This window comes from Hyaena hyaena, unplaced genomic scaffold (genome assembly GCF_003009895.1).
Source record: "Hyaena hyaena isolate Hyena2069 unplaced genomic scaffold, ASM300989v1 scaffold_124, whole genome shotgun sequence".
Taxonomy (NCBI): Eukaryota; Metazoa; Chordata; class Mammalia; order Carnivora; family Hyaenidae; genus Hyaena; species Hyaena hyaena.
In genome coordinates this window covers 3283422-3295651 of record NW_024080755.1, presented here as the reverse complement: position 1 = coordinate 3295651, position 12230 = coordinate 3283422, and the positions used below count along the sequence as shown (strand labels likewise).

The 12230-nt window shown below is 39.0% G+C and overlaps 1 protein-coding gene across 3 annotated transcripts in view; it reads right to left on the bottom strand.

The window, feature by feature from the left end:
• The window catches only part of INPP5F (inositol polyphosphate-5-phosphatase F), an 85523-nt gene that overhangs the window by 40772 nt on the left and 32521 nt on the right, over positions 1 to 12230 (bottom strand). For all 3 annotated transcript variants that reach the window (XM_039237328.1, XM_039237329.1, XM_039237331.1), the window contains exon 3: positions 5486 to 5622. In XM_039237328.1, coding sequence (XP_039093259.1) covers positions 5486 to 5622 — 137 coding nt within the window. The remainder of the gene's footprint in view (positions 1 to 5485; positions 5623 to 12230) is intronic.

Here is a 12230-nt window from a genome sequence, read left to right as displayed (position 1 = left end):
AGGCCCCCATCTCTCCTGGAGCCCTTTTAGTTCCCTTTACTGTGCAAAGGCCAAATCTCCACCTCCCATGGCCTGATTCTGGACCCAGAGGACCGAGGAGGCCTCTGGCCTCAGTTCAACATACTGTCCATTTATGTTCCATGAAGATGCTTCTCTCCCCTAGGCCTGGCAACGGCTTTGTTTCCTCTTTCTTTTTCTTTCTTTTCTTTTCTTTAAAAAACAACAACAACAACAAAAACCCCTATCCCCTTCCTGGGCTTGGAATGGAGCCTAATCCCAATAGCCCTTAACTTCATTATCCACAACTCCAAAATCCCAAAAATCAATGAAACCTGCCAAGTTAATTTTTTTGTTTGTTACAAACTCCTTTAATGGCCTAATATGCCCTGAGCTGATAGGAGGCTATGGTAATCATCATTTACCTCTCTTAGTATGAATATTCATATGATTCTTTAGGAAATACTAATGTACTGTATTATGGGGTAATGCCCCAGACTCACTGGGTATGTATGGAGTACATGAAACAGCCTTTTGAAAACTCTCAACCCTGAATTCTGAGACAAATATGGTCCCAAAGGATTCAGATAAGGATTGTGATCTGTATAGCAAAGCATAAACTCAGGATACCATCTTACCTGGAAGTCGATTTCTGTCTCTTAAATCCAATTTTTCTAAGTAGAGATTTAGGGACATTTGGGTGTCTTAGTCAGTTAGTCATCCAACTCTAGATTTCAGCTCATGTCATCATCTCACAGTTTGTGGGATCGAGCCTTGTTGTCAGGCTCCACACTGATGGCACAGAGCCTGCTTGGGATTCTCTCCCTCTCTCTCTCTCTCTCTCTCTGCCCCTCCCTGGCTCATGCTCACTCTCTCTCTCTCAAATAAATAAACTTAAAAAAATAAAAATTGAGATTTAAATTTAAACAATTCAATAAATATTTTAGAATCTTCCACACAGTTACCTTTAGAAAAGTATAGACCACTACTGTTTTTAAAGGGGTTAACTTTTTTTTTAAAAAGCAGGCTACCATTTAAAGTTTTTACTATAATCACCCAGTGCCCATCACAACATGTGCATTCCTTAATCCTAAAAGGGTTAAATTTAGCCCCTCTAAAAAACAAAGATAGAGAAAATAACCTCTTGGGATCCTAAAATGCTTTGTTTAGACAGAGCTCTTGGGATTACAACATACAGCACTGACTGCGGGATCACCTTCCCTTTTCCAGAGGCCCAGCCAGTTCTGTGCTTAGGCCCTTATCGCAGCTCTGATCACACGATCTCAAAAAACAAAACCACCACCAGAGGCCCCATGGTGCTCCCCTAGTTTTCTGTTACTCTAGCAACTTACGTTTCAGAACCAAGATTAAGGGCTGATGTTGCTGCTGCTGTTTAAGAAAAAGAAAATAAATGACTTTACTTTCAAAGTTGGTATCTATGTCCATGTGGAGCTAAACCTTTAAACAGATGTCTAAAGGGAAACCAAATATGGAAAATGATGCAGTTATCTATTAAGGCAATGAGATATAGCAAATAAGATATGCAGACACGGGACAGAGGCTATAAAACTTTAAAGGATGTTCTTTCACAAGAAAGAACATCGATGTTATCTATTTGATCTCCCCCTCCCCCCCTGCCCAGATTCTTCATGCCCTTGTATAGATCTTTTTTTTTTTTTTTTTAAATGGCACACTGCCCTGAAAAGCAGTCTGGTGCTTCCTCAAAAAGGATGAACAGAGAGTTATCATATGACCCAGCAATTCCACTCCTAGGCGATGCCCAAGAGAAATGAAAACAAGTGCCCACCAAAAACTTGTGCACAAATGTTCACAGAACTATTCCTAACAGCCAAACAGTGAAAGCAATCCAAATATCCATCAACTGGTGAATGGATAAATGTGATATATCCAAACAGTAGAATGAAAAGGAATTAAGTACTGAGATACACAAACAACAGGTATGCACCTTGAAAACACTGCCCTAAGTAAAAAGAAGCCAGTCACAAAAGGCCACATATTATAAGATTCCATTTAAAAGACATGTTGAGAACAGGCAAATTTAGACAGACAGAAAGCTGATCAGTGGTTGCCTAGGACTGACGGAGCTGGGGTTTGGAGAAAAATGAGGAGTGACTGCTAACGAGCACAGGGTTTCTTCGCGGTTAACATACAGGATGAGTATGTTAAAATGCACTGTGGTGATGGTCACAAAACTCTGAATACATTGAAAGCCACTGAATTATATGCCGTGAATGGGTGAACTGTATAGTAAGGGGATTTTTTAAAAAATTGGTAAACAGGCCTAATATTTGAGGTGAAAAGGCAACCAAGGCAGAAAACTAAAAAATCTATTAAATTCCAGACTCCGGAGTAAGACTGCTTCTGCTCCAATTACAGAAGACAGATGATGCCCTCCTCGCAAGTCTGAGAAGAGTGACCGCACTAAAGAGCCCAAGGCCTTGCTGGGAAAGGACCCAGTGAAGGCACTGAAAACAATACATAGAGCTCCAAATTAGAAAGAGGTAGAAAGAAATGTAAGCATCAGTTTAGTTTAAAAATATGTATGTTTATGAAAAAAATAATAGAAGTAGGAAAATATGTAAAAATGCAAAAAAAAAAAAAAAAGAAAACTACTCTAAAAATTTCAAAATAATATTGCTCCTTCAAAGAGCTTGAGGCAAATGGAAATAACCATTAAGACTCACTAGAATACGGACAACGATTATTTCTAAGTAGTGGGTTTTTTTCCCTTCTCATTTACAATTGACTACGTAATCAAAAGAAATAACAATGATTACTAAGCTTCCAAAAGCTCCTTTTAAATGGATTTATATGGAAGTTGGAAATAAAGATCCCAAAGATTTTAATTAACATATTGGAAAATAAGGAAGCAATTCATGATTTCCGACATAGCTGTTCTCTGCCCTTTCCTATTTTTCACTATTGAAAAGCTCTTCTAAAAAAAGGGGAAAAGGCTTAAGTACAGATTTCTAAAATAATCATCTCTTCGGAGAAACGTGTGCCAAAAATAGGATCTGGAAATATTTTCTCTATGTCATATTTACCCCCAATTAACAGGGACCATTACATACTTTCAACTTTTAACATGGACCTTACCCTTAATGCCCGTGCTAAGTGCTATAGCTAATACAGTCCAACAGTGCTGTAAAAATATTCAACTCTCTCATGTTGGGGGGAAATCTCGTTTTCATTTTTATTTAAAGATAATCTGTTTTACTTGAGAATAGAGAAGAAAGGGAAAATGTGAAGAATGAAAAACTTAAAGTTTTCATAATATTCACAATTCTGTGTTTAAAATATCCCATGTAAATGTCATTTGCTTACCCTCTGCCCTGCCTCCCCCCCCCCCCCATTTATACAATAGTCAGCTACTAAACTCAAGGATGTTACAGATCGGAGAGCAAAAGGGCATCAGAAAATTTCCCTGAAAAATCCAGCGAGGGTCCCAAGCTTCTCTGGATGAGGAGTGACAGGGTTGGGAGTGCAAATGTGCAAACCAAAGACTGGCATGTGGGTAAGGTGCGAGACAAGCTGGTCCCCTGCTCTAAATCTAACTACCAGGGTCCCTAGTTTGTTTTTTTTTTTTAATGTTTTATTTATTTCTGAGAGAGAGAGAGAGCGTGCGAACAGGGGAGGGTCAGAGAGAGAGGGAAATAGAGAATTTGAAACAGGCTCCAGGCTCTGAGCTAGCTGTCAGCACAGAGCCTGATGCGGGGCCTGAACCCACGAACCGTGAGATCATGACCTGAGCCGACGCCGGACGCTTAACCAACTGAGCCTCCCAGGCGACCCCCAGGGTCCCTAGCTTAGTGCTTAGACCAGAATGGCAGTCCAAGGAGTGATCCCCCTTAAGGCAAAGGTTGGGGACAGAAAGCCATGCTCATCTTTGTCAGCAAAGCCACCCAAAGACACTGATGACACATTTATTGGTTTAGTAAACTAACAGAGTTTTTGCTAGTCTGGTTGCAAAAACCTACTTTTAATAGGCCTAACTGGATGAGCAATGATGATTAATGTTCTAGCTCTAGCACCAATAAAGGGGAATACGAAATACTCTAATCTTTTTTTGATTCCTATAATAAATAAAATACAAGAGTCCTCTTAAATTCATTTTCATGTTGCTTTCTAAAAATTAGATTGTCGGGGCGCCTGGGTGGCTCAGTCAGTTCAGTGTCTGACTTCAGCTCAGGTCATGATATACGGTTGGTGAGTTGGAGCCTTGCATAGGGCTCTGTGCGGACAACTTGGAGCCTGGAGCCTGCTTCAGATTCTGTGTCTCCCTCTCTCTCTGTGCCACTCCCACCCCGCCCCCCCATGCTGTCTCCAACTCTAATAAATAAACCTAAAAAAAAGGTTTTTTTAAATAAAAAAAATTAGATTGTCAAACTTCCAGTACAATCTGAAGCATAAAAATAACTGTTATTTTTATTTATTTTTTTAAACAATTTAACCCTGTCCCCATATTTCCTGCCCAAGAAACGAGCCTAGAAAAACATGTATTAAACTGTGGGATAGTGGGTGCTCTGGTACCTGTTACTTGTTGCTTAGGTAACAGGGAGGGAGCTCAGCAGAGCGATATAGGACCTGATGGCCTGAGTCCAGGTCCAGACTCCACCATGCGCCACCGGTAAGTTAACTCTTGCCAAGTCTCCTTCCTTCATTGGTACAGTGTGGACACAACAGGACTCACTCTACAGGGGGTCTGAGGCATCAGATATGATGCTCCACACAACCTTCAGGGCCTCACACATCACATAGTGACTGGGGTACCCCAGGGCCAGGGCAGAGTGAGGCCACATCCCCACACCAACAGCAAACATGATACAAATGCTTTCGTGGGTTATTTCTACCAAGTGGTGGTACCATGGGATGTAAAAAAAAAAAAAAAAAAAGAAAAAAAACTACTGGCCCTGGGAAATCTCATTATTCTGGCCTTAGGTCCCTCTATTGTAGGCTTGGTTTCCTCTTGAAAAATTAAAATATTGCACTAGATCAGTGGTTTCTTTCTTAAAAAAAAAAAAAAACTTTTAAAAAAAATTACAAAAGAAATAGATGCTCAGAAAATTTTCAAGAAACACAGATAAAAAAAGGATACAGAGTAAGTTAAATCTCACCTTCTTGACTAACTCTGCTCTCTCCCAACTCAGGAGTTTTTAGCCTGTACTGCTCAGAGTTGGAGGGCCTCCTGAAGCAGAAAGTGGCCTTCCAGGAGAGGCCAACTGGGCAGGGTCCCAAGGATCCCCTCCCCTCTATCACCACCTCTGTCTTTATGCATCTGATACACTGGATTTCACAGAGTTTGAACATTTCCACTAGTAAAGTGAAATTTGAAAACCACAAGATTAAATTACTTTTAAAAACATTATCCAGTTCTAAATTATGATTTTTGTCTATTAAACCAAATCCTCCTATTTGTTATTATATTTACGCCAAGCTTCCATAAAATTTCCTGAGACTGCTACCTTACCTCTAGCTCAAGATCCTGAGGTTCCATGTCAGAAAGCGACAGCACAGCAATTTTGGTGACTTTACAGACCTCATGGTCTCCCGGAAGTTTGCCCACCAACGCTTTCTGCCGAATTAAAATAAGCCACCATGGAAGGTCTGAAAGAGAAAAGTCACACAAATGTCTGGTGTTTGTAAAGTGCTACTATCCTAGCAACCTGAAGATGAATAATCTAACAACAAAATATATATACACTACATATAACCTTCAACGTAAAGCATAAGACAAGACATAAAAACAGCCCTGAACATGGGAAAAGATGTTCCATCTCACTCATAATTAGAGAGATGTAAATTAAAATGTAGTGATACCATTTTCACCCATTGGATTGGGGAAAATAAAAGGTATGACAGCACATTCACTGGCACGGCTGTGGGGACACAGGCACTGACATACAGTGCTGGTGGGAATTCAAACAGATAAAACTTTTCTGGAAGGAAATTTGGTGATCCCTAAGAATAAAACATGTGCACTTACCTTAAACCTAGCAATCCCACTCTTGTGAGTCCACCCTGAGGATATGCAACCAGCCCAAAAGTATGTACACTCAAGTGTATCCACTGCAACAGTTTGTATTTGCAAAATACTAGAAACAATCTGGTCCAAACATAGAACAGCAGTTGAATAAATTAGGACACATCCACTCAGTGGAATAGTACGAGGCTGTAGAAAAGACATTAGGCATGTTCTAGGAACTGACAAGAAATGATTCCTGGATGTATTATCTGGATAAACTGGATATATTTATAGAACAAAGGTATAATAAAGTCATAGAAGATTTACTATCAAATCAGAGTACTGACGAATATCTAGAGCGTGCCAGCCTTTATGGAAGAAGATACGAGAAAATACACATACACTGCTCAGTTACACACGAAAATAAGAGAGAGAAGTTAGAAACTAATGAGACTGGTTACCCACAGAGAGGAGTAGTATGCAGAAATGGGAGAGAGACAAGGGATCAGGGGAAATGATAGTTCTCTGAGTTCTCTTGCATAGTTCTGACTCTTAGGACCATGGTGATGTTTCACATCTCCTCAAAAATAAAGAAATAGTTGCTTTCAATCAGAAGTGGGGAGGAGGCGAAAAATGATATGTAAACAGCAACTTAACTCTAATACAAATGGAAAATGTAACCACGCGGTTAGACAAAAGTCACCTAAATAACTCTGGAAAACAGTATTTTTTTTAAAAGGATAAAGACAATAAGAACTGTATATCACACTGTACTCTGGTTAGTGAATCTGTTGGAAGGGCATGAGTTAGTGACTCCAAAACCACTTCATGCGCACACTAGGCGAGTGAGCAAATAATATATTGAGGAGAATGGGTGGGGTGAGGGGAGGGAGATGGTAAAACAAACTAAAGGAATCTTTAATAAGTACAAGAAAGAAGGAAAGAAAACACCCAGGGGCCCAACAGTGATCTTTCCAATCCAAATTTTTATTTCTCACAAACGATTTTTAATTAAATGAGAAACAGTCTATGAAAGACAGCATGCAAATGCAATTTTTCAGTTCATGAGGTTACAGACACCCTTAAAAAAAGTAATACCTAATTAGCACCAAAAATAAAAATAATCGTGTTTCAGTAATTTCTTGTGGAAAACCAACATGATGGATATATATTCACCATATACAAAATGTTCTTAGAAGAGATATATTGTATTTCAATTTCCCCTAAATATCAATCAACTCTCATTCTAGGAACTATGCTTTGAAGATGTACGTAAGGCATCTCATAGATACAAGAGTTTGGAAGAGTTTTATAATTCTTTATAAAGTAGGGTGGAAATTTACTCCAAAGTGTCAAGGCATTTACAGGCCATTTCATTATTCATTATCATTAAACGTTAACCAAGGACCTACCACGGGCTAGGGAGTATTTCAGGCATGGATCAAGGTTATCAAGCATCTATCGTATAATAAAACTAACACGTAATAAATAAAGTACATAACACTTGTTCTTCAGAAGGATAGGAGTTAGTAACGAAGAATATACTGTTGAACGTCAACACGTTTTGTTGAATAAAACAAAATCCTTACTATAGGATTCCTAACGTCACAGGAATCATTTGTATTAGAGTGCTGGCAAACAGCCAACACTAGGAATCCTTTCCCTAGTTTATGCCTTCTAGCTGGAGTTTACTTTGGATACATTTCATATTAACATTGCAAATTACGGTTTTAATAAATCACAGCAATGAAAAACACAATATGCATAATCAAATGTAATAAATACCTTTCCAGTAAACCAACTAATGGCATAATGCCAAAATATAAAAATATTAACCTTCGAACAAAGGTTTTACTCCATGCATGAACTCACTTGGGAAACCAAAATGCATCTTTTTTTTTCATAAAAAATACTGATCCTGCCAATACTGAAATACAACTTCCAAAGTCAAATACATTTTAAAGTAAGATATGCATACAGAAATGGCCTGTAAAATAAAATATGCATACTTTTATAGTTAGCTAGTTCTACAGAAAAAAAATGTGGGGGGAAAAAGGTGCTCTTTAGAAATATATATATTATGTCCTGAAGTTTAATATATCTGGGGATTTGTGATAAAGATTAAATCTGAAAAAATAGAATGTAAATTATCAAACAACAGAGAAAATCTATAAATATCAGCCTTCCCTTTTCAGGGAGGCTTTATTGGGCTGGACTATGAGGTCAGAACTCAAACTTGAATTTTAGCTGACCACTTATTTACCGGGTACTTAGCACAATACTCAGTTGACTTCTTGGTTTTCTTATCTGCAGAACGGGATAAAACTGACTGCTACAGAGAATAGCTATGAGGAGTAAATAATCTTTATAATTCATGTTATTGTTACTCAGAGCTAACATTTACTAGATAGCAAAACATACTATAAAGCAGGTAAATAAAACAAAGGGATAGTGGTATAGGAATGGTCAAATGAATACCAGAGAACAGAGCAGACATACACAGACCCATAGAATATGGGCACTTGATGCCCATGTATGATACCATACATGATGATAAAGAGGGAGAGAGCACCTAGGTCATTGAATGATGCTGAAACAGATACCAAAGCACTGGTGGATACAGTGTATCTGGAATCTGCTTTGAAGTCATTTAGCAGCTAGAAGTGTGGGAACCATGGATTTAAAAAAGTCTTTTTTTAGAGTTGACTTCCAATGGATCTCCGAACCTCATTGGGTTAATTGGTCTCTTAAGTCTTTTAATCTCCTCTTTTCAGTCTCACAATTTGATCAAAAAGAAAACATAAGGGGTGCCTGGATGGCTCAGTAAATTGGCATCAGAGTCTTGATTTCTGCTCAGGTCATGATCTCACAGTTCTTGACATCGAGCCCCGCGGCTCCATGCTGACAGTGCAGAGCCTGCTTGGGATTCTCCCTCTCCCTCTCTCTCCCCTCATCCCCTGCTCACACTCGTTCTCAAAATAAATAAGTAAATAACCTTAAAAAAGAACTTTAATGGGGCGCCCGGGTGGCTTAGTCGGTTAAGCGTCCGACTTTCGCTCAGGTCATGATCTCGCGGTTCGTGGGTTCGAGCCCCGCATCGGGCTCTGTGCTGATTGCCATCTCAGAGCCTGGAGTCTGTTTCAGTCTGTGACTCCCTCTTTCTCTGACCCTCCCCTGCTCATGCTGTCTCTCTCTCACTCTCCTAGAAATAAATAAAAAACATCAAAAAAAAAAGAACTTTAATACAAATTTTTAAAAAAGAAAACATGAAAAGTAAAATTAATAGGGGAATAGATTTCTACTAGTTATAATCTAAGCAAATTGGGATGACAAAGATGTTTTGGAATTAATGGTAATAATTATACAACCCTGAAAATGTATTAAAAACCGCTGAATTGTACACTTTTAGAGGGGTGAATTTTATGGCATGTGGATTACATCTCAATTTAAAAAATATTTTTTATTTAAAAAAAGCTTTAATGTTTATTTTGAGAGGAAGAGAGAGCAAGCAGAGGAGAGAGGGAGAGGGGGGCAGAGAGAGAGAGAGGGAGAAAGAGAAAGAGAGAGAGAGAAAATCCCAGGTAGGCTCTACACTATCAGCACAGAGCCCAATGCAGGGCTCAAAATCATGAACGGTGAGATCATGACCTGAGAAGAAATCAAGAGTCAGATGCTTAACTGACCGAGCCACCCAGGCACCCCCTCAGTTTATTTTTAAAGCTTCTTAAAAAAAAAAAAAAAAAAAAAAGAACTTGTTAGGAGTCTTACCTAGCAAAGCAGAGAATAAAAAACTAAAAAGTGTATTTTCTGCCAAAGACCACGGTAAAGCTAGGACAGCCTATTAATTCTTGAATTACATCAACATTACTCCAAACAGCTACCTTTTTTCACTAGTGTTCAAACAAACGAAACAAAAACACCCAATTAAAATGATCACAATGGAAAGAAAATGAAAATTTTGAATTGGACACGGAGATCTCTCCTCCAGGCAAAACCACCGACTCTAGAAAACAAAGCAAAACAAAAACCTCATGGGAAATAATAGCAAACTTTATTTCTGTAATTATTTTGCTTTAGTTGAAAGAGCACATAATAACCCTGTAAGCCTGGAAAGTCTGGGAAGAAGGAACATGTTAGTTACAGGGTTAAATGATGCAAATATAGGTTTTATAGTTTAAGACAAGAAAAATGAAGGAGCATCCAGTCCAAGATTTGCAGTCCTAGTATGCATCAGGCATAATTCTGTAACTAAATTTTTAAAAGCACCAAGGCAGGCTATTGTATTAATTTATATCATCTACCAGAAAAAAAGTGTGGCTCAGTGAAAGCCCTACACTGAGATATGGAGGCAACTCAGGCTCGCAAGGTCCTTTGGCATAAAGATACTCGTTCACCTTTTTTAGCGGATTACAATGGGAGAAACAATTCACTTTGTAACCCTGGCTCCTCCAGGAAGAGACAGACAAGGAAATCTGACTTCCCCAGCAAGATAAGAAAACTGATAAGGAAATGATTATCATGAAAAGGATGACCAGTCAGGCAAGCTAAAACAATAGTACTGGAAAAGATTCAATTGCTCTATACAATAACTGACTCACTTAAAAGAGTAAAAACAGTTGCAGAATATTTTCATCAAAAAGTTTTTTTCATCCAATTTTAGAAAATGTTTTTAGACATACTCATGACCTTACCTCTGGGAAGTATTTCATCTACATGTTTCCTACCGACATAACGATACACATGTGATCCAACCATGAGTGTCCAGCAATCCATTTTCGTTGATGCTAATTTTATAAAGAATACATGAACACATTCTTTTGCTTAAAAATGTAAATGTTGGGGTGCCTGGGTAGCTCAGTCAGTTAAGCGTCCAGCTTCAGTTCAGGTCATGATCTCCCGGTTTGTGAGTTCAAGCCCCGCATCAGGCTCTGTGCTAACAGCTCAGAGCCTAGAGCCTGCTTCAGATTCTGCCTCCCTCTCTGCCTCTTCCCCGCTCATGCACTCTGTCTCTCTTCTTCAAAAGTAAACATTAAAAAAAAAAATGTAAATGTTAACGTATAGAACTATAGTTCCTTTTGACCATTATTCCCCATTCCATGGATATTCTTTAGATCAAATCCAAACCCCCCATCAGAGAACAATTAATTACTATGCTTGGCATTAGTCCTTTTAATCTTACTTGAAAGCTTAAGATGACTTTAAAAAACCCTTTTTTTAATGTTAGTTTGCACCTCCATGCAAGTGGGGAAGGGGCAGAGAGAATCCCAAGCAAGTTGCACACTGCCAGCGCAGAGCCTAGTGAGGGGCTCAATCCCATGAACCATGAGATCATGACCTGAACCGAAACTGAGAGTCAGAGATGCCACCAACTGAGCCACCCAGGAGCCCCTTAATTTTAGTTTTCATATGAAACATTCAAATCTCTATCGATTTACCTAGAATTTTTCTTTGAGAATGAGCCACTGATGGTAGTCAGTGTTGCTGTTTTTTTTTTTTTTAATGTTTGTTTATTTTTGAGAGAGAGAGAACAAGCCGGAGAGGGACAGAGAGAGAGGGGGGCACGAATCCGAAGCAGGCTCTGAGCTGTCAGCATAGAGCCCGACATAGGGCCCAAACTCAACGGACCATGAGATCATGACCTGAGCCAAAGTCGGACGCTGAACCGACTGAGCCACCTTATTCTTTTTCTTTTTAATGCCACACGGCTTTATCTAAGTATTTCCAGAGTATTCAGTTCAGCTTTCATAGAAACAAGTCTTCCTTTTGCACTTAGAGTTGATGGGCTTAATATTTAATCACGTAATTACAATAATGAGCTTAATAGCTAGAAACAGATTTGGGAACAGACACAATCCATGATCCACCAGGAGAGAGAGGGCTTCCAACACAGTCCCCCATCAGCTACCAGCTTTCAGCCCTCGGAGCATCCAGTACCTCCACCAACAGGCCTTGCAGGGAGGCAGCGGGGGCGTTGGTTACTGTGGTAAATGCCTTAAGTGAGCTTCAACTAAAAGAGCTCCTGAAAGAAATGCACATGCAGTACATATTCATATGTGCCAGACAACTGAAGTGAATGGAATATTTGTGTGAAAAAGAGTTTGCTTTTCCTATTTTCTTCCAGCTCACCTTTTCCAGAGACTGGTTCTAACTTGAACTGGTTCAGTAGGATAGGATTTTTTGTTAAGACTTTATGTATGTACGTATGTATGTATGTATGTATGTATTTAAGAGAGAGAGCAAGAGTGTGCAT